The sequence below is a fragment of the Corythoichthys intestinalis genome, chromosome 3, assembly GCF_030265065.1.
Source record: "Corythoichthys intestinalis isolate RoL2023-P3 chromosome 3, ASM3026506v1, whole genome shotgun sequence".
NCBI classification, from domain to species: Eukaryota; Metazoa; Chordata; class Actinopteri; order Syngnathiformes; family Syngnathidae; genus Corythoichthys; species Corythoichthys intestinalis.
Window position 1 is genome coordinate 46,719,775 of NC_080397.1, and position 25,705 is coordinate 46,745,479.

Genomic DNA, 25,705 nt, shown 5'->3' on the forward strand with positions numbered 1-25,705 from the left:
TCTTTTTACAGATGCCAAATTTTTCATTGTGACGTAATTTGCTTAAAAGTGTTAAATATGAGAGTGAATAATTTTGAAAGTCGTTTTTTTTTTTTTTTAAACTAAATATTAGACATCAATTAATGATTCTAAGTAAAAAGTGGCAGACATTTTGAATAATAAATATAATTACCTTCTTTTTATGGCTACGTTGAAACAAAAGCGGTTGCACGACGTCTGTAAACGGGGGTTTTCAGGGTAAAACGGACAAATTAAAAATAGTTTGTGGGCTTAATGCGCCATGAATATGCTATGGCAGCATTTTGACATATTGTTCTATCAAACATAACAGTTGTTTTGGTTTAAAATACTGCAGTTTCTTTTAAAGAGGAGTGCAAGAGCAGAAACTGCTTTTTCAGTCTTGTGTTTTCTGCCATATACATTCTCAGGTTGAGTGTAAAATGCTTAAATTTTCAGCCTGTGAGCTACTGGCGCCCTTCTAATCTCTCATTAGGGTTGAGTTCTAATCTAAAACGGTGTGTCGCTGCCATGTGCTGGCAGTTTCACATCATTTCTATTCAATGCAGCCCTGATTTATGCGGAACTGAATCAGACTGTCCAATATGACCTCCCTCTACCACCCCACCAATAAAAAAATAATCGTCAAAGTAAATTTTAGTACAGCATTCCAAATTTTTTGAGAACTCTTCCCCTACTGTGGTCTGTACTTCCCATATTCAAATAATTTTGGAATAACTTTACAGCATGACACTAGCAGAGCCGCCATTAATGGGAACAATGCGAATGCGTCGGTGGCACACCATCATTTTGCGGAGCTCGGCACGAAAGCGATCGTGAAGCCAAGCGTAGAGAAAAGGGTTACAGCAGGATGAGCTCATGGCGCACAGGTGACAGAGTAACTGAATGAGCAAGAAGTAGCGCTTATCAATCATGTCAATGTCAATGTCACGCAGCACATTGAACACGCTGATGGGCAGCCAGCATATGCCAAAAGCTGCCACCACCAGGCTCACTAGTCGGAAGGTCTTGCGTTTACGCATGCGCTGGGCCTCGGCCTGGCTCTGCGTGCGGTGGCCCGGAACCACGCAGTTCCTTAGTTTGACAGAGATGCACAGGTAGGAGATGCAGAGCGTGGACAGTGGCAGCACATAGGTGATTAAGAGAGTGCTGTACGCATAGGCCAGACGTGCGCCCTCCTGACCCATCCAAAATTCCTCACAGATGGTAAAGCCTTCGTTTTGGAACTCCACATGATAGGTATGGGCTACAGCAGGGGCCACCAGAGCACAGGAGAGCAGCCAGAAAGCAGACAGCAAGTAGGTACATGCCAAAACTGAGATGCGCTTCTTCAAAGGATGCACTGTGGCGTAGTATCTGTCAGGAAGAGAAGAAGCCTAGCTTGGTTGACTCAATAATAACAATAATAATACATTTTATTTCTATTTCTTTTGCGCTTTTCAAACCACACAAAGACGCTTCACAAAAGACATGGAATCACAGTACGATAAAAATGGTATGTAAAAAAAAAAAGTAAAGATATGACATTTTATAACAGAGAAGGACAATACAGTTTGAGGGGGACCTTCACTTACAGCATCAGAGGGTACGAACTACATTAAAAAGTTGTGTTTCAGTTTGTGGAGTGAAGCTGTGGAATAAACTAGATGAGGGGCTCAAGCAATGTCCCACCATGACCCATTTTAGGAAGTGGTACAAGCACATGGTTTTCAAAGGGTATAGGGAAGAGGAAGGGGTTCAATTATAGGGGGTTTTCACATATCTGTTATGGGCTAAGTCCCGTTTATTTTGGTTTATTTTGCATCTTATGTATATGGTTATTTAGTTTATTTCTTTGTTAAAGGGTATGAAAACGCAAAGGGGGTGTGAGACATCAATAGAACCGTTATGTGCCAAGATAACAAATATTGAAAAAGTTAACAAAAAAATCTATCACATTAATGAGCAATTATCGAAAATAGATCGAAAATGACGAACATTTCCGAAAGTGTTCCGGAAACAGCCGAATGGGGCGGCAACGTCACTACAAGTGAATGAAAGTCGAGGCGGAGCCAGGTGCCATTGTTTTTTATCGACGAGAGAGTAGCGTTCGGGTTTGTTTGACCAAAACATCACTAAAATGTTTCAAAACTGCTGTGCTATGTGGTGTACAAATAGCTATATATCGGAATATAGTATCCATCAGTTCCCGAACGCGAAAAAAAAAGCTGGACTACGCAGACAATGGGTAAAGTTCCTCCGTGCAAAGAGGGCTAATTTTCCAGACCCAGCCTCCGGCACGGTATTTGTGTGGTGCGCATTTTCCACCTGAAAGCTTCTCGAACCATGGACAGGTGAAATCGGGTTTTGCTAAAAGATTGCTGCTCAAAGCAGATGCGGTGCCCACCATACACGCACAGCCACCTAAATGTCCCAAGACACGAAGAAAGAGGACGAAGACTGCCACTGATGAGACTACCTCACCATCCCAGGCAAAGCAAAGGAGGGTAGTTGCTAAGCTGGAAACAACGTGGCATAACGTTTGATTCTCCAGTTACACACAGAGTTTGCTCTATGCACTTCCACTCCGGTAAGCTAATTTCGTTTGTCTACGCAAATTTCGGTAACTTTATGCCCTAAGTCGGCCTGTTGTTAGCTATAGAGCCTACCCGCGTACCACGTGCTCGCTGTATGGTTCCGCCCACTTGTCCGTCATTTTGACTCTGTATTAGCATTGTTTTCAATTGATGGCGGAATTTAAAATGCATTTCATGGAAGACCCGGTGCTTTCTGATGCCGCAAACTCACTGGATCTGTTGCATAAAAGGCGTTATGAGGAAAAGATTCGTTCTATACAGTCGCCAGATCCATATTTGATGCCCAAATCGATGTTTTTCGACCCACTGTCTTCGCCCTGTCTGCCTGACATCTGCTACGCAGATATTTACAATTATCTTGTCCACACTAAACCAGCCTATTCTCACGAAAATATGAAAAACTTCAAGAGCTTGGAGGCTTATAAATACTTTGTTGCTGGTTGGGTGAAACAGGTCCTCATCCACGAAAATTCGGCAGGAATCTATCTTGTGCTTGGAAAGGTGAGTTACGAAATTTTCAATTCAAAATCTTTTGTTATTGCTAACATCCACTGTCAAGTCTAATGTATTTCATGTCGTTTGTCAATGGAGTTAAGGCTTTTAATGTTTATATGGTTTAGCGATAGCACTCTCACTACATACATACGTGTATGTTGTCGGCGATTAGCCTAGCAATGATCTTAATTGTGGTTATTTGTCAGTCCCGTAGACGAGGCCAGTTTCTTTCACTTGGTACCAGCTAAATATTATTCAAAAAATAACGATGGTGGAAGAAAGGGAAGTCACAAACATCTTGAATTTGAAACTATGTCGTACTACGTCGAATGTTGTCGGCGATTAGCCTCACAATGATCTTAATTGTGGTTATTTGTCAGCCCCGTAGACGAGGCCAGTTTCTTTCACTTGGTACCAGCTAAATATTATTCAAAAAATAACGATGGTGGAAGAAAGGGAAGTCACAAACATCTTGAATTTGAAACTATGTCGTACTACGTCGTATGTTGTCGGCGATTAGCCTAGCAATGATCTTAATTGTGGTTGTCAGGCCAAAACCCTCTAAATATATATTAAATGCATCTTACCGGATATAAAATGACTATTACATAGTCTGTGGTGATTTTTTGGTGTCCAGTTTTCACGTCGAATTGCAGCCGTCCATTTCGCTCTCCTCTTTGGATCCCTTGGAATACGGTAAAACTTCAAGTCTCTCCTTCCATCTTCTCTGTTGGTGCAACCAACAGCCACACACGCCTTCACCATTTTGATTATTAATGTTAAGGAGCAGAAAAACACGCCGTAAATAGGAGAAACGTACGTAGCCGTAACAGGTTAACACTATGTTTTGACGGACAAGTGGGCGGAACCATACAGCGAGCACGTGGTACGTGGGTAGGCTCTATAGCTACAGCTAAACAACTAGCATGCATACATGCGCATTGTCTTCAAAAGACATAATTCCTGTCGTTTCTAAATGAAAAAGCTGTAACATGTTGCTGTGACATAGTGGCAAAGAATTTGTACACAGGCTACATTGTCTGCAACAAATCTGTTTTCTTAAACATAGCATTGAGTTGTCACTTAACTATCACAGCTCAGCACAGCACAAATTCAGATGTTCATGACAATGAAAATGTAAACACACATTGCCTACCTTTGCAAGAACGATGGTGTTGCCGTTTGCTACGGTCATAATGTGCAGGTCCTGCACCGATCCGCAGCAAAACTGTTCGTAACTTTGTAGCGATTTGTAGTTTCGGAATTGCTGATGAGTGTAGTAACTTACACCAAACACTAAATACAGCATGATGTCCATTTCGCGTAGTGGTGGAAGCTTGTCGACATCTTTATTCCATTTGTGTTCGGCTTGCTCGTAAGGGTCAACATTGTTCACATCCTTAAGTTTGCTCACATATCTGTCCTTCGCCGAGGTAACAAGTTTGTCTCTGTATCGAACTGTCAAGTTTTCCTTACTTTTTTCCATCTTTGGCACTCGTAGTTGAATTGTATTTGCCATTAAGTTTAAATGTCCCGTGATGCAGACGTGCTTCCAATATGGCTGCGCTGTCGCAAATTTCGCATGATCCCGTGCTGCTGTGACGTAAACGCTCGAGCCTAATTAAAGCACTGAGCCTTTTTCTTGTTGAAGAAACACCCTTCACTGTCAATTCTGAATTCTCTTTTATTGACAGTGTTTCTTCAAGAGGGAACCTGGAATATGTGCAGAGCAGGACGAACACAATGCAACAGCATAAACAGCTCAAAACACCGCTAATTCTCCCCTCACTAGAAGGAATTATTTTGATGCAGTCAGGCGCTGCCCCCCTAGTGGCCGGTGGCACTCTCTTCACTTGTAATGACGTCACGCACACAATCTACCAGATTTCGGGCGCCGGTCGTTTTAGCTTGACAATCGATCCAAATTTCTCTCATTTTCTTGTGTGTAATTACACGAAGTGGCATCATATGAATACAAAAGGCATGCGTTTATGAATAAATGATGGAATATTTACTAGGGCTGTCAAAATTATCGCGTTAACGTGCGGTAATTAATTTTTTAAATTAATCACGTTAAAATATTTGACGCAATTAACGCACATGTCCCGCTCAGAAAGTATTCTGCCTTTTGGTAAGTTTTACAGCAAGACTTTTTGTCCTGTCCAACAGCGAACTCTTGTGGTCGCTTTGCGACATGGTTCATTGTTTTCTTTCCTGTTCATTATGGCTGCACGACGTCTCGGGCTGATAATGTTGTGCTTATATGACCCTTGGACAAGATTTGTCCGTAAGTATGGTTGTTGTAAAGAATGTACATATTATGTTAGTAAGCGAAATGTTATATTTTTTGTATGAGACGCTTTTTGTTTATGTTTAGTGAACCTGTATAGCGTGCTAAGCTAACGTTGTTGCTAATGCAATGCTTGTGTACTTTTTTTTTGTAGTTTTACGACGGTCTAAAGAGGACAATGGTTTGAGGCCATTTTATTAATAAATCAGATGAAAAAGGAAGAAGTCTAATTATTAAGGCGTCGTTCACTAGCTGTCTAGCTTTGGAAAAAGTAGACGCTTCGGAGTGAGGACAACATAGACAGATTTAAATGACAGTAGAGTGAAATGCCCACTACTGTCCTTTTGTACCGTTTGTTGAATGTATATATCCATCTTGTGTCTTATCTTTCCCTTCCAACAATTTATTTGACAGAATATATATATAATTTACAGAAAAATATGGCATATTTTATAGATGGTTTGAATTGCGATTAATTGCGATTCATTACGATTAATTTTTAAGCTGTAATTAACATGATTAAAAATTTTAATCGTTTGACAGCCCTAATATTTACATTTCCCCAGGGGTTGACATACCCTTTAATATGAGTACTAGTTACATAGGGCGGACAGATATAATTAAGGAATAGACATGGGGGGGTAGGTTTTAATAAGCAAATGCTTCATCCTACTCCTTTTTGGACACAATGAATACATTCTGATCTTATTTTTTATTATCACTATTATTATTGTCTTAACTAGTGTTCCTGTTATCTCGAGAATATCATTGGTTCTGTCTGATTTTTTTAATTTTGTTTTTCGTTTGTTTTGTTTGTCTATTATTTTTATTTTTTTCTCATGTCCAAATAAAGCATTCATTCATTCATTCATCTTTGTCGACAGAAATGCTGAAATTTAATATTTGTTTTACACATTTTTACAGCACTGGAAAACGTTAAGAATGTTTGTGTCATTTTTGTCTTCCTACAAAAATCATATCAAAACAAAAAATAGATTTTACTCAACCATCTATGTCCATTTTCAAACATTTTTGAAAATAGTCCAGGGTTGCATGCGGCTCTCAAAACACGGGTTGCCGACCCCCGCGATAGTGGATCAGATCAACTCCATCACTAAAACTGACAAGTGACCACATCAATTCATCAGAGGGATTCCATCTTACATTGTGGTCGTCAATCTGGTAAATTAACTAATCACCTTTGTTTCTCCTTGTTTCCTTATCCATATGACCAGAACATTCAATAAACCAATCAACCTTCATCAGTCCATTTAACTCTCCCTCTGGTGTTCGCCCACTGTCTTTCCCATAGCTGTTTTCTTATTCTCACCGCATCCCTTTCATCTCAGACACCGTTGTCAAGGTCAAGTGATAATTAACGAATCAAGTCTCAAGCACAAAGAAAACTTGATTTTCTGTCATTCAATTCCCTCCACTGGCAAATTTAATGCTTTTTTTAAATGAGTGTGTCATAATGCCTGAATTATTGCCTCATTTTCACATTTTCAGCTGCTTATCACATTCATGGTCACAGGTGAGCTGGCGTCCATCCCATGCTAAGAGGCAGTGGCCAAGTGTGTGTGAGACCAGCCTATTTTTACATGGCTCTCATTGGGATGCAGTACTGTTACGACGACCAAATCCGTTTTCTATTATATATTCAGTTTTAGGCTTGTGGGAAGATGGAGCTCATCTCAGCTGACTGCATGCTGGACTCGTCACCATATTTCAGTCACTCATAGAGAGACAGATAACCACATTTTCTGCACACTAGTGGGACTGAGTGAACTCAGTGACTTTAAAGGAAAAATAATCATAGTAAGCTCTTCATCAAAACAGAGCATGAAGAACATTGTAAAGGTGAACAAGTAGCTTATTCGGAACATCTAATATATTAGATAACATTAAATTGCGCAAGTCGTCATAGTGTGCTGATAGACATATTGTAGGCTGCTTTATAATACAGTGCTGGCCAAAACTATGGGCACCCCTGCAATCCTGTCAGATAATGCTAAATTTCCCTCAGAAAATGATTGCAATTACAAATGATTTGGTAGTTATATCTTCATTTATTTTGCTTGCAATTAAAAAACACAAAAGAGAATGGGGAAAAATCATTATCATTTTACATATTACACAAAACCCCAAAAAATGGGCCAGACAAAAGTATTGGCACCCTTTGAAAAATCATGTGATGCTTCTCAAATTTGTGTAATTAACAGCACCTGTTACTTACCTGGGGCACATAACAGGTGGTGGCAATAACTAAATCAGCCAGGTAAAATGGATTAAAGTTGACTCAACCTCTGTCCTCTGTCCTTGTGTGTACCACATTGAGCATGGAGAAAAGAAAGAAGACCAAAGAACTGTCTGAGGACTTTAGAAGCAAAATTGTGAGGAAGCGTGGGCAATCTCAAGGTTACAAGTCCATCTCCAAAGACCTGAATGTTCCTGTGTCTATCTTGTGCAGTGTCATCAATAAGTGTAAAGCCCACAGCACTGTGGCTAACCTCCCTAGATGTGGATGTGGACGGAAAAGAAACATTGACGAGAGATTTCAACGAAAGATTGAGCGGATGGTGGACATAGAACCTCGACTAACATCCAAACAAGTTCAAGCTGTCCTGCAGTCTGAGGGTACAACAGTGTCAACCATTGGTGAAAGTGGTTAGAATTTCTTGCCAGAACTCCCCGACGTGAAGGTCGCCACGGAGCCAGAAATGTTATTTTATTTTAATTAATTTATTTATTTTACTCACTGAAATGCAAAGAAAACTGTTTTGGTCAGTTATTTCTATAACACATACAAAAACTAATTTTCATTCAAAATTGTGAATTTTTTCAATGATTTGCAAAATAAAAGTTAACAAAAACAGCTTTAACCCCAACCTCCATCTCCTAATTTTTTATTTTCCCTCATTTCCTCACATATTAAATGCCAGGTCTCAATTTTAACTACTTAACAACAAAGGATGTATATTAAACTTTATGATAATGTAAACATTTACTTTTCGTTATGTTTTTCAATAATAAAGATATAAGTAACATACGTTCAGTAAAATAAGTACAAATGACATATTATGCAGAGTGAAATAGAATAGATTTTGAAGATCGCGCAAACATTGACTTTTTTAAATCATAAGGAAATGAATACGTAGCCAAACATAAATGAACAATTATAGGTCCAAAGTGCACATTGACAGCTAAGATATTCTGAACCTCCCCATCAGAGCAAATCAAACTAAATATGATGAATAAGCCTCCTCAAAGGAGTTGAGGAGGCTTATTTATTGCACTGCACTTAAACATTTGTTCCATTTTCTGTTGCATTGCCCTTTTTTTGTCGTATCAATTCATTTTTTTTTTTTTGTGCTGTTCCAGAAAACATGCACATTTGAACCAATCAGAGCTAACTATCTCTGCCGATCACATGTCAGTATGTCAGCCAATTGAATGGATAAATGAGTCCAGGCGTTTTGCTTTGCTACGTGCACTCGCACATTGACGTGACTCATCATCGTCAGACTCAGATAACTGCAGCATCTGGGAAAACCTCCATGCCATCCGTCGAATAAAATAAATAATAAATATCGGTGGAAACGGATTACGCTACACAAGCACTTTATCATGCTTGTTGTTAACACTTGTGTATGTAAATCTGATGTTTGTAGATTGTTTTCTTCTTGGAGATGAAGTGCATGTGTGGCAGCTTAGTATTTTTTTATTTATTTTTTTTACATAGCGTTTTGACAGTTGCCATCATATTTTCAGAATCAAAGCACCATGTACCAGAACAGCATTCCGGCCCTGAATCTTATACCGGAACTGCGTTCCGGCCCTGAATCTTATACCGGAACTGCGTTCCTGACTGTTCTGGCCCACTTTCACCCCTGGTGTCAACCCGTACTATCCGTCGTCATCTGAATGAAAAGGGACTCTTTTGTAGGATACCCAGGAAGACCCCACTTCTGACCCAGAGACTTAAAAAAGCCAGGCTGGACTTTGCCAAAACTTACCTGACAAAGCAAAAACATTTTTGGAAGAATGTTCTCTGGTCAGATGAGCAAAGGTAGAGCTTTTTGGCAAAAGGCATCAACATAGAGTTTACAGGAGGGGAAAAAGGCCCTCAAAGAAAAGAACACAGTCCCCACAGTCAAACATGGTGGAGGTTCCCTGATGTTTTGGGGTTGCTTTGCTGCCTCTGGCACTGGGCTGCTTGACCATGCGCATGGCGTTATGAAGTCTGAAGACTAATAAAAAATTTTGCAACATAATGTAGGGCCCAGTGTGAGAGAACTGGGTCTCCCACAGAGGTAATTGGTCTTCCAGCAGGACAATGACACAAAACATTTTTTTAAAAAAAAGCACTAGAAAATGGTTTGAGAGAAAACACTGGAGACTTCTAAAGTGGCCAGCAATGAGTCCAGACCTGAATACCATCGAACAACTATGGAGAGATCTGAAAATGGCAGTTTGGAGAAGGCACCCTTCAAATCTCAGAGACCTGGAGCAGTTGGCCAAAGAAGAATGGTCTAAAATTCAAGCAGAGTATTGTAAGAAACTCATTGATGGATACCGGAAGCGGTTGTTCGCAGTTATTTTGTCTAAAGGTTGTGCTACCAAGTATTAGGCTGAGGGTGCCAATCCTTTTGTCCGGCCCATTTTTGGAGTTTTGTGTAAAATGATAATGATTAAAATTTCTTTGTTTCATCCTCTTTTGTGTTTTTTCATTGTTAACAAAATAAATGAAGATATTACTACCAAAGGGTTTGTAATTGCAATCATTTTCTGGGAGAAATTGAGCATTATCTGACAGAATTGCAGGGGTGCCAATACTTTTGGCCAGCACTGTATGTGTATTTTATGGTGGCTGTGGTTTTCAGTAGTGTAGCAAAACTATCTAATAGTTCATTCATCTCTTGTGTTTAGTAATGTTATTTAGATTAGTGTAAAATATATGAAAATACAGTGCCAGTTGTTTTGCATTCAAAGCACTCAAAGAATTTCAGAGTAATGAACAAACGTTTGTCAAAACGCAAAAAAAAAAAAAAATCAATCCACATATTTTAAATTTGCTGTTCTGTTCAAAAGAATGATTTCAATTCAAGTGGCTGAAATGTTTTATCAACAAAATGGTCTAAAGCAGTGGTCTCAAACCGGTCCTCAAAGGGCCGCAGGGGGTACTGGATTTCATTCCAACCAAACGAGACAAATACCTTTTCACCAATCTGGTTTCTTACAAGTGTAATCAGTTGATTGCAATCAGGTGCTGCTTATGTTAGTAGAAACCTCATTGGTTGAACTGTTTGTGCTGGATCTGTTGGAACAAAAACCAGGACCCACTGCGGCCCTTTGTGGAGTCGGTTTGAGACCGCTGGTCTAAAGCATCAAAATTACTTTGTATTTTTTATTGCTATCGGTGAAATGTACCTGACTGTGTTAAATATGTACATCATATCGCATGAAATGTATCAAAGGCTTTTGAATTCAACTGACATGAATGTGGCAAACTAGTATTAGCTATAGTTATCAAAACAATCTATCAGGGAATGCACGGGGCAGGCAGGTTGTGTGGACCCAATTGCAGGGAAAACAAAGGCAGCCAGGGAGGTGGTGGTGATCTCAAAAATGTTTTAATAATAACTAACAAAACACAAGTACTGGGGATCAAAAAGGGCAAGATTCAAACAAAACTTAAATCGGAGGGATGGATACATGAGGGCTTGGACAGGATCTTGGCTTTGACACGGACATAGACGCTGACATTGACAATGACGCAACAAGGACTGAAAAGAAACTGGGAGCTTATATACACACGTAGACAAAGGGTAACGATACAATGAGGAACAGCTGGGTAACACACTAGGATGCAGATTGCAGGACACTAGGGGAAGGCACGACAGGTGAAATCAATGGGCAATCACAGAGACAAGTCACACAAGGAGAAAACCAACACAAAACCTAACACAATCAATTTTGGATCGTCATTAAATTGGATACTCACTGTACATCCTTACATGTTTGCATGTTTTTTCTGCATCCAAACATGAAGTTGTTTGTCTTTCTACAGCTCCTACAGCATTTTTCGCAACTAAAACGTGCCACTGCATTTTTGATCAATGCCATTTCCCATGTAATGATGTTAATTTAGTACGAAATTACATACGAAGGCTTCCCATTTTTTACTTATCTAAAACGAGATTAGTAAATACAAAGTCACTTATCTCCAGTGTTGTTAATAACAGTGTTATTTTTTTTCAGTAGTGAGTAATCTAAATAATTACTTTTCCTATCTTTGCAATGCCGTTACCAATACTGAGGATGTGAAGGGGCGCGTTACTACGATTTAGTTGAATGAGGGGCAAGTTGTTCGATTTAATCACAGCTGCCTGGGAGATATCATAGCGGGCGGGGGGAGGAAGAAAGGGGGTTGGTGACGCCATTTCAAACACAATGATGATTGGTTACTACGAGCGTTATTATAACATTCGTGTTCTAATTAACATTAACATTTAGCGTGGGGAGCGTCATCTTAAACTCTCGAGCAACTTTTTTTTTTCTTAACTTTGTTAAGTTAAGTTTGTAGCGTCCAGGTGGGTACAATTAATTGAAAATAATGTACTGTTTTTCTGCTGTGTGTGCATTATCATCACCAAGTTGGTGTTGTCCTTGTAGATGTTACAATATAATAATAACTTTAGGGCTGTCAAACGATTAAAATTTTTTAATCAAGTTAATTACAGCTTAAAAATTAATTAATCGCAATTAATCACAATTCAAACCATCTATAAAATATGCCATATTTTTCTGTAAATTATTGTTGGACTGGAAAGATAAGACACAAGATGGATATATACATTCAACATACGCTACATAAGGACTGTATTTGTTTATTATAACAATAAATCAACAAGATGGCATTAACATTATTAACATTCTGTTAAAGCGATCCATGGATAGAGGGACTTGTAGTTCTTAAGAAAAATGTTAGTACAAGTTATAGAAATTTTATATTAAAACCCCTCTTAATGTTTTCGTTTCAATAAAATTTATAAAATGTTCAATCAAAAAATAAACTAGTAGCCCGCCATTGTTGATGTCAATACTTACTTACACAATGTAATGGGTGCTGAAGCCTATAAAATCAGTCGCACCCAAGCGCCAGCAGAGGGCAGCAAAACTCCATAAAACACAAGTGAGCGTTTCACTGTACTGTCATTTAAATCTGTCTGAGCGGGACATCTGCGTTAATTGCGTCAAATATTTTAACGTGATTAATTAAAAAAATTAATTAACGCCCGTTAACACGATAATTTTGACAGCCCTAAATAATTTATTTATTTTTTATTAGTAAAATAGTCACTTGCCCTAAGCTTTTCTTAAATGATGTACCCATGAACTATCTGTGATGTTTTTTAATCAAAACAATTAGAGCAAAGAGAGGAGAGACAGGAGATTCCTAGCCTCACCTGGGCGGTGAAGATTCGGTTGGGCTGGACTATGAGAATAGCTGTGCTAGCTAGCAAGCGAAGCTAGTATGACGAAGCTGGCATGATTTTGTCACATTCTGCTGCCGGTCAGATTGTTTTGTTACAGAGCTGTGGGATGAGTTCCCAATGTTGTACCTGCATCCAATTCCAGCACATCAGCAGTGTCTTTAAACCGATCCTAGGCGACTTGTCGAGATATTTGACTTACTGCCATTTGACAGTTTGTCTGCCTGTAACTGCGGTTTTCACTCTGGCTTTTTTTTTTTTTTTAATTGATCCCGACCTACTGTCACGAACCTTTTTTGTGTCTCCCTTTTTGTGATCGTGTGTCTTTTTGTGTGTTCAATAACCCCTTTTACGCAATCCCTATGTCCTTGTTGTCTGCTTGCTTCCTGATTCACGGACCGTAACAGATTTGTTGGTTTTCATCTGAGGACTTGTTACTGATTGCAGCTAATAGTTCGAATAGGTCTTTATAAGGAAAGGTTTATGACTCCAAAATCATGCAGAAGTATAGTCCTGTGGTCTACGTGCTCGTCTATTGTACGAGAAATGCGGGTTTGAATCCTACTGGACACGTTCATTTAATTGCTTTTGCTTCTCGTTTTCTGAAATATCAACAGAACTGTCCAGCTCATCACTTTTCCACTAGGGTTCAAATTGGAAGGGCAGAACCGACGACATGTTGATGTAGCTAAAGAGTGACACTGTGGAAGCCCGGAGTGCATTGCGTCATCAACAACAATGGCGAGGTACTAGTTTAACTAATTTTACAGATTTTATTATAATGAAAAAAATTAAGAGGTGTTTTGATATCAAATTATTATAACTCATACTAACATTAACATGTAAGAATTACATGTTTTTTTATCAGTGGTACCCTTTAGCAACACTGCTTATCTCCCCTGCGCTACCAGAAATTACTCACCTATCCACCCCAATGGCAGTCAGTGTGAAAACTGACACGTAGACGGTCACCGGCTGGATGAGATAGATGAGGTAGCACATGAAGCGGCCAAACACCCACCCGTGTGGGTTGAGCGCATAGGCTAGCGTGAAGGGCACGCAGGTGGCACACATGAGCATGTCGGAAAAGGCCAGGTTTCCGATGAAAAAGTTGGTGACGTTGTGCATCTTGCGAGTGCAACAGATGACGTAGAGTAGCAGGTAGTTGCCGACGATGCCCACCAAGGACACCAGAGTGTAGCAAGGAATGATGAGCAGCTTGAAGGATTGCAACAGCTCCACACCTTCAAATGTTGGTTTGCGATTTGAGGAGACGTTCTGGAGAGCCACCTCAAAGATCCCACCTGTGTCGTTCAATTGATGGGTCGCAGTTGATGGAGATGGGAGGTCTGGGACACAGGCACTTGTTGACCCTTCCATCCCAACAGGCAGATATTTCTGTAGAAGAATCTACACGTCTACAGAACAGATGGGAGTTTGTGTTATTTATGCAGACATTATAGAATTGAAATGGGTCGGACAATATTAAATGAGTAAGGTGAGCAAGTATACATGAAAGCAATTTCTAGTTAAGGAGCAATGATGACTCCTTGGGTTGTGAGCAGCATAGCAGTCTGATTGGATGCTTAGTATGTGCTCTGGTCTTCAGAAGAAAATTTTTCCCTTTATGAGTAGTCGCTATTATAGTCAAGCTATCAGCATGTTGGCATTTACGTATCTACGAAATTATATTCATCCCTCCATCCATCATCTGATTAGGCTGGTGGGGGTTGCTGGAGCATTTGTGATTTGAATCCTTAAGAATGTAAGACGTTAGATGAAAGGTGAAAAAAAAGAATTTGTGAATGAAGATTTAGAAACAGTTATTTTTTTAATAAACGCTTATTTTTTTCAATAACGAGTGGTTGCTCGAAATAATATTTATCTGAAGCTAAACCTTTTTTAGAATGTTTAAAGTCAGTCAACGTGACGAATTAACACCTTTTTTTGTCAGGTGGTTGCATAACACAATTTATGTCTGAAGCTAGATTATTTCATTATGTTGAGTGTCAATCAACATAATATATAGTTTCAGATATAATTATTTTGTCCAACCACTTGACACATTAGAAAAAAAATGTTCATTCAATAATTATTTATTTTTGGTTCCTGGGTGTGAAAGTTGGGGGAAAAGTAAACCTGACTACACTGGGCGCAAGGATGGGTGAAAATACATGATATACAGTGGGGCAAATAAGTATTTAGTATTTTGTGCAAGCTCTCCTACTTGAAAAGATTAGAGAGGCCTGTAGTTGTCAAAATGGGTAAACCTCAACCATGAGAGATGGAATGTGGAAAAAAAACAAAACAGAAAATCACATTGTTTGATTTTGAAAGAATTTATTTCAATATTACAGTGGAAAATAAGTATTTGGACACCTACTAACAAGCAAGATTTCTGGCTGTCAAAGAGGTCTAACTTCTTCTTACGAGGTCTAACGAGGTCCAACGAGGCTCCACTCGTTGCCTGTATTAATGGCACCTGTTTTAACTCATTATCGGTATAAAAGACACCTGTCCACAATCTCAGTCAGTCACACTCCAAACTCCACTATGGCTAAGACCAAAGAGCTGTCGAATGACACCAGAGACAAAATTGTAGACCTGCACCAGGCTGGGAAGACTGAATCTGCAATAGGTAAAACGCTTGGTGTAAAGAAATCAACTGTGGGAGCAATTATTAGAAAATGGAAGACATACAAGACCACTGATAATCTCCCTCGATCTGGGGCTCCATGCAAGATCTCACCCCGTGGCATCAAAATAATAACAAGAACGGTGAGCAAAAATCCCATAACCACACGGGGGACCTAGTGAATGACCTACAGAGAGCTGGGACCACAGTAACGAAGGCTACCATCAGTAACACAATGCGCCGCCAGGGACTCAAATCCTGCACTGCCAGACGTGTCCCCTTGCTGAAGCCAGTACACATCCAGGCCCGTCTGCGGTTCACTAGAGAGCATTTGGATGATCCAGAAGAGGACTGGGAGAATGTGTTATGGTCGGATATAACCAAAATAGAACTCTTTGGTAGAAACACAGGTTCTCGTACTTGGAGGAGAACAAATACTGAATTGCATCCGAAGAACACCATACCCACTGTGAAGCATGGGGGTGGAAACATCATGATTTGGGGCTGTTTTTCTGCAAAGGGACCAGGACGACTGATCTGTGTAAAGGAAATAATGAATGGGGCCCTGTATCGAGAGATTTTGAGTGAAAATCTCCTTCCATCAGCAAGGGCATTGAAGATGAGACGTGGCTGGGTTTTTCAGCATGACAATGATCCCAGACACACAGCCAGGGCAACAAAGAAGTAGCTTCGTAAGAAGCATTTCAAGGTCTTGGAGTGGCCTAGCCAGTCTCCAGATCTCAACCCCATAGAAAATCTGTGGAGGGAGTTGAAAGTCTGTGTTGCCCAACGACAGCCCCAAAACATCACTGCTCTAGAGGAGATCTGCATGGAGGAATGGGCCAAAATACCAGCCATAGTGTGTGAAAAGCTTGTGAAGAGTTACAGAAAACGTTTGGCCTCCGTTATTGCCAAAAAAGGGTACATAACAAAGTATTGAGGTGAACTTTTGGTATAGACCAAATACTTATTTTCCACCATGATTTGCTAATAAATTCTTTAAAAATTAAACAATGTGATTTTCTGTTTTTTTACCCACATTCTGTCTCTCATGGTTGAGGTTTACGCATGTTGACGATTACAGGCCTCTCTAATATTTTCAAGTGGGAGAAGTTGCACAATTAGTGGTTGACTAAATACTTATTTGCCCCACTGTACATGACGATACATGAAAATACTTATTTATACATTTATTTAGTAGCTGATGGTGTAGTGGTACAATTACATGACTTCAGCACAGTCAGCATGGGCTTGATTTCCAATAATTGGCATTGTGATTTATGAGTGCGACTGGTTGTCTGTGTGCAAAGGCGCTGGAAGTCACTCACAGCATGGGGTGCTGAGGATCTTTCTTAGTTTTTCCCATCCAAAAACGACGTTTTCGGTCCAAATTTGTCATGCTGGCGCGTTTTCTCCATACAAGACTTGCACCATGAAAGTGCACACGCATACTGTATAGTTTACGTACTGCTACTAGGCTACTACAAAGACAGCGTTCTATTTCACCTACAGTGTGTGTTGGGATTTTTTATTGGAAATACAGTATAAGCGCCTGTGTGTTATAATGCAAATCCCCGCAGTTGGACAGCGCAATGACACACAAGCATGTCTTACCTATTTGAAGACACCAAAAGCACAGTCATCTTCATTTTCGACCTCGAATTGAATTTTTAGAAAATGTCGCTTATGTAAGGGAAAAAAATTGCTAATTCATTTTTTGTGCCATGTTAACGTCTCGTCTGTTAACAGTTTACTTCTCCGTTCCAATAGTGCCTTATTCAACATGACCCGGTAGCAAGCTAAGTGTCATGTGATGTTATTAACCAAAAAAAATCCATGGATAGAAAGACTTGTAGTTCTTAAAAGATAAATGTTAGTACAAGTTATAGAATTTTTATATTAAAACCCCTCTAAATGTTATCGTTTTTTTTTTAATTTGTAAAATTTTCAATCAAAAATTAAACTAGTAGCTCGCCATTGTTGATGTCAATAATTACACCATGCTCACTCATTGTGCTTAAACCCATAAAATCATTTGGACCCAAGTGCCAGCAGAGGGCGCAACACCAAAAAACAAGTAACAAGCGGACATTACACTGCTGTCATTTTAATCTGTTTGAGTAGGGCATGTGCGTTAATTGCGTCAAATATTTTACCGTGATTAATTTAAAAAAAAAAATTAACGCCTATTAACGCGATAATTTTGGCAGCCCTAATATTTATATTGAAAATATGAAATATATACAGTGGGACACTACATACGAAATTAATTCGTTCCAGGAGCTTGTTTTTAAATCGAAATGGTCGTCTGTCAAGCAGGGTTTCCCCATAGGAATACATTATAATTCCATTAATTCGTTCCCCTACTTACGCTAAATCATGAATACCGTATTGGCCCGAATATAAGACGGCCCTGATTATAAGACAACCCCCTCTTTTTCAAGACTCAAGTTTGAAAAAAGACTATTTTAACATCAAATTAATTTTTATACAGAAAATAATTACAGTACATCTGAAACAAATGATTATAAAAATATATTTCAGAGAAAAAGCATGTTATTTTGCCTCATTCTAATCTTAATATCTGAACATTTAAATACGTAAACTAAAGCGCAATCACATTCATAAATGAATGGCTTCTGGTTTTTGAAATGTAAATAAACCAATCTATTGTGATAAAACAACAAAATTGCAATAACTGCATTAACCATCAAAGTGAGGTCTAACTGTAACTTTAGTCTTGAAACAAATCTGAATAAGGAAAAACTAACTAAAAATAATGCAAACTGGTTAAACTTGAGAGTAGCTGAGATCTGTCATGACAGAACTTTACTCAAGTTCAGCATCCGCTTAATTGATATCTGGCGCCATCTAGCGTCGCGAATGGGTATAATGTCTAAACCCCGAATATAAGCCGACTCCCACTTTTTCAGTCTTATTTCAATGCAAAAACCACCGTCTTATATTCGGGCCAATACAGTAAATACTGCTGTTACTATTGCAAACAGCAATTGTAAAGAGCAAAACAAATACACTAGGCCTGCAAGCAGGACTGAACGGGCCCTCGCAATCTAGCGCAACTCGAACGTCACGCAACTCGGACAGGTGGTGACAGATCCTCCTCTCTAATCCTCTCATTAGAACCTAACATGCTTGAAAGTCGCCTCTTTACATTCACACACCTAAGAGATAAAAAACCCTATTGGAGAGAGTACTACAAAAAAGGAGCGAATAAAGGGTCGTCACAGCAACAGACAGAGACATGTGGACATGGGCCGTGAAATAAGTATTTCAAAAGGTCTTGAAACTACAATGACCAACCTGAAAAGAACTGGACATATATTAGAAAAATGAGTGACTTGCTATTGCCACTAGTTGACGCTGTAGGGTTGATGCACATGACCCCTACAGGACCCTTCAGAGTATGACTCAACAAGCACGAGATGTTTGGCGCAGATATGTTGTAGAAGTTATGACTGTTCAAAACTTGTGGTGAGACGAAATGACTTCAGTTATTTTCACTTCTCCTGTTGGACTCTTCTGCTTCAACCAAACCTCAGTATTTTTCATCAGGCACCTGAACACATGTCTTATGGCTCCCCTGATGCAGGTTTCAGGTGAATATATTATTTTTAAAGTTGCACCGATACCGATACCAGTATCGGCAGGGGGCGCCGATCCGGCCCGAATTGGTGGTATCAGTATCGAGGAGTACCAACATTTAGGGCGCCGATACTAGCTACTGGCATTTGAATGCAAATATACTGTCCTCCCCACGTGATCTAACTTCCCAAATCATTACATCTGGATGTCTGTCTCGAAATGACCACACGAAATTTACACCTTCGTCTTCCATATTACGGATGTACACTCCATCGCAAATCCGCGCTGTTACGCTGCTCGTTTAACATGGTATTCACAAACGATTAGCATGTGTAAGCTAACGCTTGCTATTGTAGCGTCGATGGGATCAGAAAGGTTAAGACCGTGGGAGACTCCGCAAACTCATGGTTTCATGATGAACAATGAGTGGCAAATTAAGAGCGCCGTAATTCAAACTCGTCCTGTTTATGAAAGTCGATTGTCATATGTGCTGTGCAGTAATGAGCAGAAGTGACTTCTGTGGCCAGAAAACACTCAAGCAGCGCAGCTCGCACACTAGATATCATCAAATAGCAATCTAGATGTCCTATGTTAGATCCCATGCCAACTCTCTCGCGCACACACTAGATATCATCAAATAGCAACCTAGATATCCTACACTAGATCCCATGCCATTAGCTGCGTGAGCCCAGAGCGACGCGTAGTACATAGACTACATTGATTAAATAGAAACCGCCATGACTGAATGGACGTTAAGCAGGCCAAATCAACCCATACCAGTGACTATAGATAATGCTGCAAATACTGTTAATTCAGTACATGTTACAGATTGACTCGGACCACAAATAGGATGTTTAAATATAGCTTCCAAGAGAGCTGCAGCAATATGTGTGCCCCACTTTACAAACAGTAAAAATTGTTCTCAGCACTTATATACAAAATTTTTCATCAGATCAGTAAGAAGTAAGCACATAAATATTATGCACTAAAATGCTTGTTTATATGATGGCACTGTTATTTTTGCTTGTTAGCAACAACAAAAAAATAAATAAAATAACAGTTGCATTTTCTGTTTCAGGGCATTAAATGTATTTAATTGTATCGAAAATCGTACCGAACCGTGACTTAACTGTATCGTTGCACCCGTTATACACACACACACACACACACATATATACATATGTTTTTTTTTTTTTGCAAAAAGAGTGGTATCGGAATGGTATCGGTATCGGCTGATACTGCACAGCCGGGTATCTGTATCGGTATCGGGCCCAAAAAATGGTATCGGTGCAACACTAATTATTTTCCTTGGAGGAGGAGCCTGTTCAGTAAAAAAAGGCACTTCCTGTTCCCACTAGGGGGCGCTAGGCCTAATGGCTAATGTTTCAATGCACTCGTGTTAAGGGTGGGATCTCGCACATACATGCCAGATATGAAAAAGATTGAACGTTGTGTCAAGGAGCTATTAGTCTTTTTACTGAATTTGTCATTTTGCCTAAAAAATGGCCGACTTTGGCACCACGCCCAGGTCAGACCCATGAATGAAAACGCACAATTTTGAAAATTTTAGATCTCCTACGTCTCCTGAATAGTCTCACCAATTTTGAAGATGATCCAACTAACTCCCTCTGTGACAAGGTCTCAAATGTGCACCCTGTTAATTGATAAAAATGTCACATTCGATCCAAAATACCCGATTTCCTGTTGGGTTTGGAATATGGGTTCAAGAGACTTTTTGGAGCGGTTTTGCACAAGGTATAGACTCCCCAAATTTCATTGCTCTACGCTGACAGACCCTAATGTTATAGGCCAATTTTAAAATTTCAAGGGGGCGCCACTGAGCCATTTTGTTAAATTTTTTTGCAACGTTGCAAAATTATCGAAATTTACAATTTTCCGCACGTATGTGCAAATTTTGGTGACTTTTCGTGCATGTTCAGGCCTCCAAATTGGCCGTTTTCATTTGCCCTGAAAAAAATTAATAAAAGTAAAAAAAAAAGAAGAAAAAAAAATCCTTTGCAAAACAATAGGGCCTTCGCACGCTTAGTGCTCAGGCCCTAATTATGAATAAAAATCGGAATAACAATATAATAATAGTAAAAATAATAATGATAGCTGTAATAATGTAACAAATCAGGTTCTAATGTGGCGGATGTGTTTTGCGTGGTGTACCTGAACGCACCGTGGGGCTGACGGCAGAGAGTGCAGTTAAGATATTAACTTCGGCGGACAACTGGCGTGTTGTGTTGCACCAGAGTCGTATAAAGAGAGTCGCGACACTCTTTGATGTCTCCCCAGGTGGTCACGTGGTTCCTGTAGGGTATGGGTAGTTCCCAGCACAAGCAGCGCTGTAGTGGTTTTCAGTGGAACTGACAGTGGTAATTGCGACATTTATGGGAAAATGGATAAAATCGCGTATCTAAGTAGTAGTTTGATTTTGTCATTGAATTACAACATATATTTGAATGCTGGTTTTACATTTGGAGTGGTAAGGCGACAACTGTAAACTATGTAAACTGCTACGCAGAAGGGAACTTTCCCATGTGGAGTGAAAGTTTCATGTTTGTGTTAGCATTTGCACGAGAAATCGACTTTTACATTGAAATGCGAGATGATTTTGGTTTTTCTTTTTTCACAACAAGAATACTGTTTTTCCAGAGAATGTCTAGATTTCCTTGATTCACATACCCGTGGTAATATATTAAAGATAACACCATGTATAACAAAGTTTGTTCCTAAGTTCTAAATGGCACATCCTAGTTTGTTTCATCGCATTGATATATAAAAACACTTTTGTTTCCCAAAAAGTTGGAGGTCACGACTTTTTAAATTCTATTTTCCACTTTTCTTTACTGTTGTACTTTCTAATGCTTATATATTGTATATGTGTGTACATTTTCCTTTTTATTTTATAGACTTAGTTTGACCTGAAACACAAAGAAATTACGTTTAACAAATATTTCCCGCTTAACTCAAATTTTGAATATAGTAATATGCTATTTTTTTTCTTAGAAGGACTAGTATATATTCACTATTTTAGACTGTTGGTCTACTGTATATAACCTGGTTTTGACTATAGTATGTATCCAATATTGCTGATGACGATACCTGCTGTTTCTGTTGAATTATCAAATATAAAACTTTTCATTTTCTATTGAATGTTTACCCAAACAACCTGAATAAATATTATCAAGCTTCAAAACCTTTCGTTGAGCATGTTTGGTTGTCAATTGGACATCAATATTACAAATTTTAACCAAAAAATGGGATTTCTTTGTCTTTTTGAGTCCAAAATGTTGATTATAATTGGTCAGTGACGAAAACAACAGTGGTGTCCTGAAAAAAGGGACCCAAGCAGGCTATCGTGAATTTTTTTCTTTGAAATATAAAGGCAACATCAATGGCATGCAAATTCTGACAAAATAGGCCCAGGTATTAATGGGTTAACCCATTAGATAAATATAATAAACCAATAAGCACAAACTATCATTTAAATGGCACCACCAGGCAGCTCAAAGAAAGTACAAACAACAGTTCTACCTGATTTAAATTTCTCCATTTCTCTTGAGAATAATCTGAACCGTAAGCGGATTTTAGTGTCATTACATGAAATTGACTTTCCTATATATATATATATATATATATATATATAAAGTTGTAAAGCAATAAAACTGCAACAAAAATGAATGAAATGAACAAAAAAATTATTTTTATAATGGGTCAAACTTATTTTTCGAACAGATCATGTGACTAGCACCTTACACGGTGCATATAATAATAATAATAAAAAAAAAAACAATTAGGGGAGGGCAATTTTATTTTTCAAATGATTTTTTTTCTTTGATTTAATTTTTTTTTTTTTTTTTTTTTTTTTTTGATTGAAGCAACTTTTTGGGGGGATTGAATGATTTTGACATAAATGTCCTACCAATAATATGGCCCAAACACAAAAAGGATTGCTTCAATCAAAGAAAACTAATTCAAATGCTCAAATGCAAATTTTTCAATCTCGAATATTTTTTCGCATCCAAAAGTTTTTCTGTTTTTCTTTTGGAAAATACATATTTTTTGAAGCCACATATTTTTTGATTGAATAATAAAGACAAAAACTTCCGAGCCAAATGTGGCCCGAAAACATATCAACATGACTTCAATCAAAAAAGTTGCTTCAATCAAAAAAAAAAAAAAAAAAAAAAAAATCAATCAAAGAAAAATAGCTTTTCACGTGCATTTTTTTGAGTTTCAAATTTATTTTTGCATTCACGTTTTTTTTGACCGATGCGACTTTTTTTTGACTGAAAATATATGGGGGAAAACACAGACAAGGCTGAAAAAGCAGTTTCTGCTCTTGCACTCCTCTTTAACAGAAACTGCTGTATTTTAAGAAAAAAAAACAGTTGTGTTTGATAGAACAATATGTCTATATGCTGCCATAGCAGATTCATCGCGCATTAAGCCCCAAACTATTTTTAATTTGTCCGTTTTACCCTGGAAACCCCTGTTTACAGACGTCGCGCAACAACTTTTGTTTCAACCCAGAAATAAAACAAAAGTAATTAATTAAATGTATTATTCAAAATGTCTGTCATTTTTAGCTCAGAATCATTAATTGATGTCTAATATTTCGTTAAAAAGAAGAGAAAAAAAAACGTTAAAAAATTATTCACTCGCATATTTCAAACTTTTAAACAAATAACGTCCCAATGAAAAAAAGGTGTCTGTAAAAAAGTCATGGGTATCTACTTCATAACTATCGCTTAATTGTATTATTTTTGTTACTGTCACATTTTCTCCGATTTGTTAGATGATAAATAATGGATCCAAACAAAGAAAAATTGAAAAAAAAAAAAACTTTAAAAGGGTAAATATATGAAAAAGAACGTCTCGATCACTCCTTGATGTCTACGATTTCTGCATCGCGACCCTTGTTATATTACCATTTTTCACCCATAAAATCCCCCCAAAAATCCAGCTGTGGCCATTCACAGCAGCGTCTTGACACTCGGTGATACATGCTACATGGAGTTTTTGGATCGAAAAAAAGTTTCAAAAATTTTCTTCCCCCAGAAAATTGAGATTTTAAGCTTTCCAATGATGTATTACACATGCATATCTGACAGTTTTGAAAGTTGGCCAAATTGGGGGGTCTCAGCGGGGAACTTCAAGTCACCTGAGTGTTTTCCGCCATATTTTGATTGAAGCAACTTTTTTTTTTTTGAAGCAACTTTTTTTTAATTGAATCATAAATACACAGATCTACCTCCATATGGCTCCATCCAGGGGATACAATTTTTGACTGGGGTAACTACATCTGCACGACACCGGCGGGCGTACCATGTTCAATGCATGGTTGACGATCTTGGCGAAAAATATTGCCTAAGCAGCCTGATTTAGAATTCCCCTCAAGAATGATGGAAAACAAAAAAACGCTCATTGTCAACTTAATATTATAAATATTCTTGTCAGTTAATTTTATTGCTGACACTGCGTTTCAGGGTCATCAACATGTTGTACCCGCCCTGCCCCAAAAGTCAAACTCCGCCTATGATCTTAACAGTGACTGCCATTGACAGTGCGAGACGTCCAATCTAGTTTGACGGGGAGAGACCCCCAGACAAAATGGACTGGACGTTTATAGCCATCAGTGTCACTGAAACGTGAGCATTCACATACAGTCCTCACAGTTTAAAAGAATTAGACGTCTATCGTTGTCAATAGCAGAGAAAGAGTTAACAACAGTAATCATTATCAACGCTCAGTATTCCCACTTAATTCAAAGACAGCTCTAAAATGAACATTTTCAGCACCATTGATTGATGAAATGATTTCAATTTCACTGAGCTCTTGATGTTACCACTTTGGACAGCAAGGACTAATTCATAATTTGACTCGCTTTTTCAATCCGACCAAGAGAAATCAGTGTTCCTTCCAACAATGAAAACAAAAGCAAACCATATTTCGTTTTAATCAAGAAATAATATTTCTATATTTTCCATATTGTATGTTAATATTAATATTAGTGTTTTTCATGGCTAACCATAATAATAAAAAACAGTTTAAAATATATATACATGTATTTTTTAATTGTTATTAGTTTGTGCGCACAAAATGGGAAACGGCGGAAAACAACTCATAGGAAAGAAGTTTCTTTCTGATCCGTTTGCAAAACATGTCATATATCTTTCAACGCATAGTTGCACATACAGCCCGAATTGTTGATAAGCGCGTCTGTTCCTACCTTGCTTCGATGGCCGAGCGCAGAGCATCAAGGTCCGCTCGTTTGGAGGCGGAAAAGGCAGTGGGGCGGATGGAGGTGTTGCTCGGAGCGTGCGCGCGCGTCTCGCTCACTTCTCACAGCGATCGATCCATTCTCTTGTTCGCTGAGCCGTGGCACATTCTGTTCCTCTGCAATTTTCTAATGCCACTTTTAGTTTACTTCCGAATGAAGACCATCGCCCGTGACGTCACGTGTTGTTCCAGGAGTTGGAATTATAGTACACGCGCTCTAGACTTGACACTTGCGCTGTGTTTGGTGCCTGTACTGATTGTCTAAAGACTAGGGTTGGGAATTTCTGGCATGAAGCAGATTCGA

At 38.7% G+C, this 25,705-nt stretch overlaps 1 protein-coding gene across 1 annotated transcript; it reads right to left on the minus strand.

The window, feature by feature from the left end:
• Window positions 1–572: 572 nt before the first annotated feature.
• On the minus strand, window positions 573–25,407 carry prlhr2a (prolactin releasing hormone receptor 2a). The gene is made up of 3 exons (XM_057833096.1): window positions 25,352–25,407; window positions 13,798–14,293; window positions 573–1,374 (listed from the first exon to the last, which is right to left on the minus strand). The coding sequence occupies exons 2-3, from the start codon at window positions 14,253–14,255 to the stop codon at window positions 738–740; spliced, it is 1,095 nt and encodes a 364-aa protein (XP_057689079.1). The 5' UTR covers window positions 14,256–14,293; window positions 25,352–25,407; the 3' UTR covers window positions 573–737.
• Window positions 25,408–25,705: the final 298 nt, after the last annotated feature.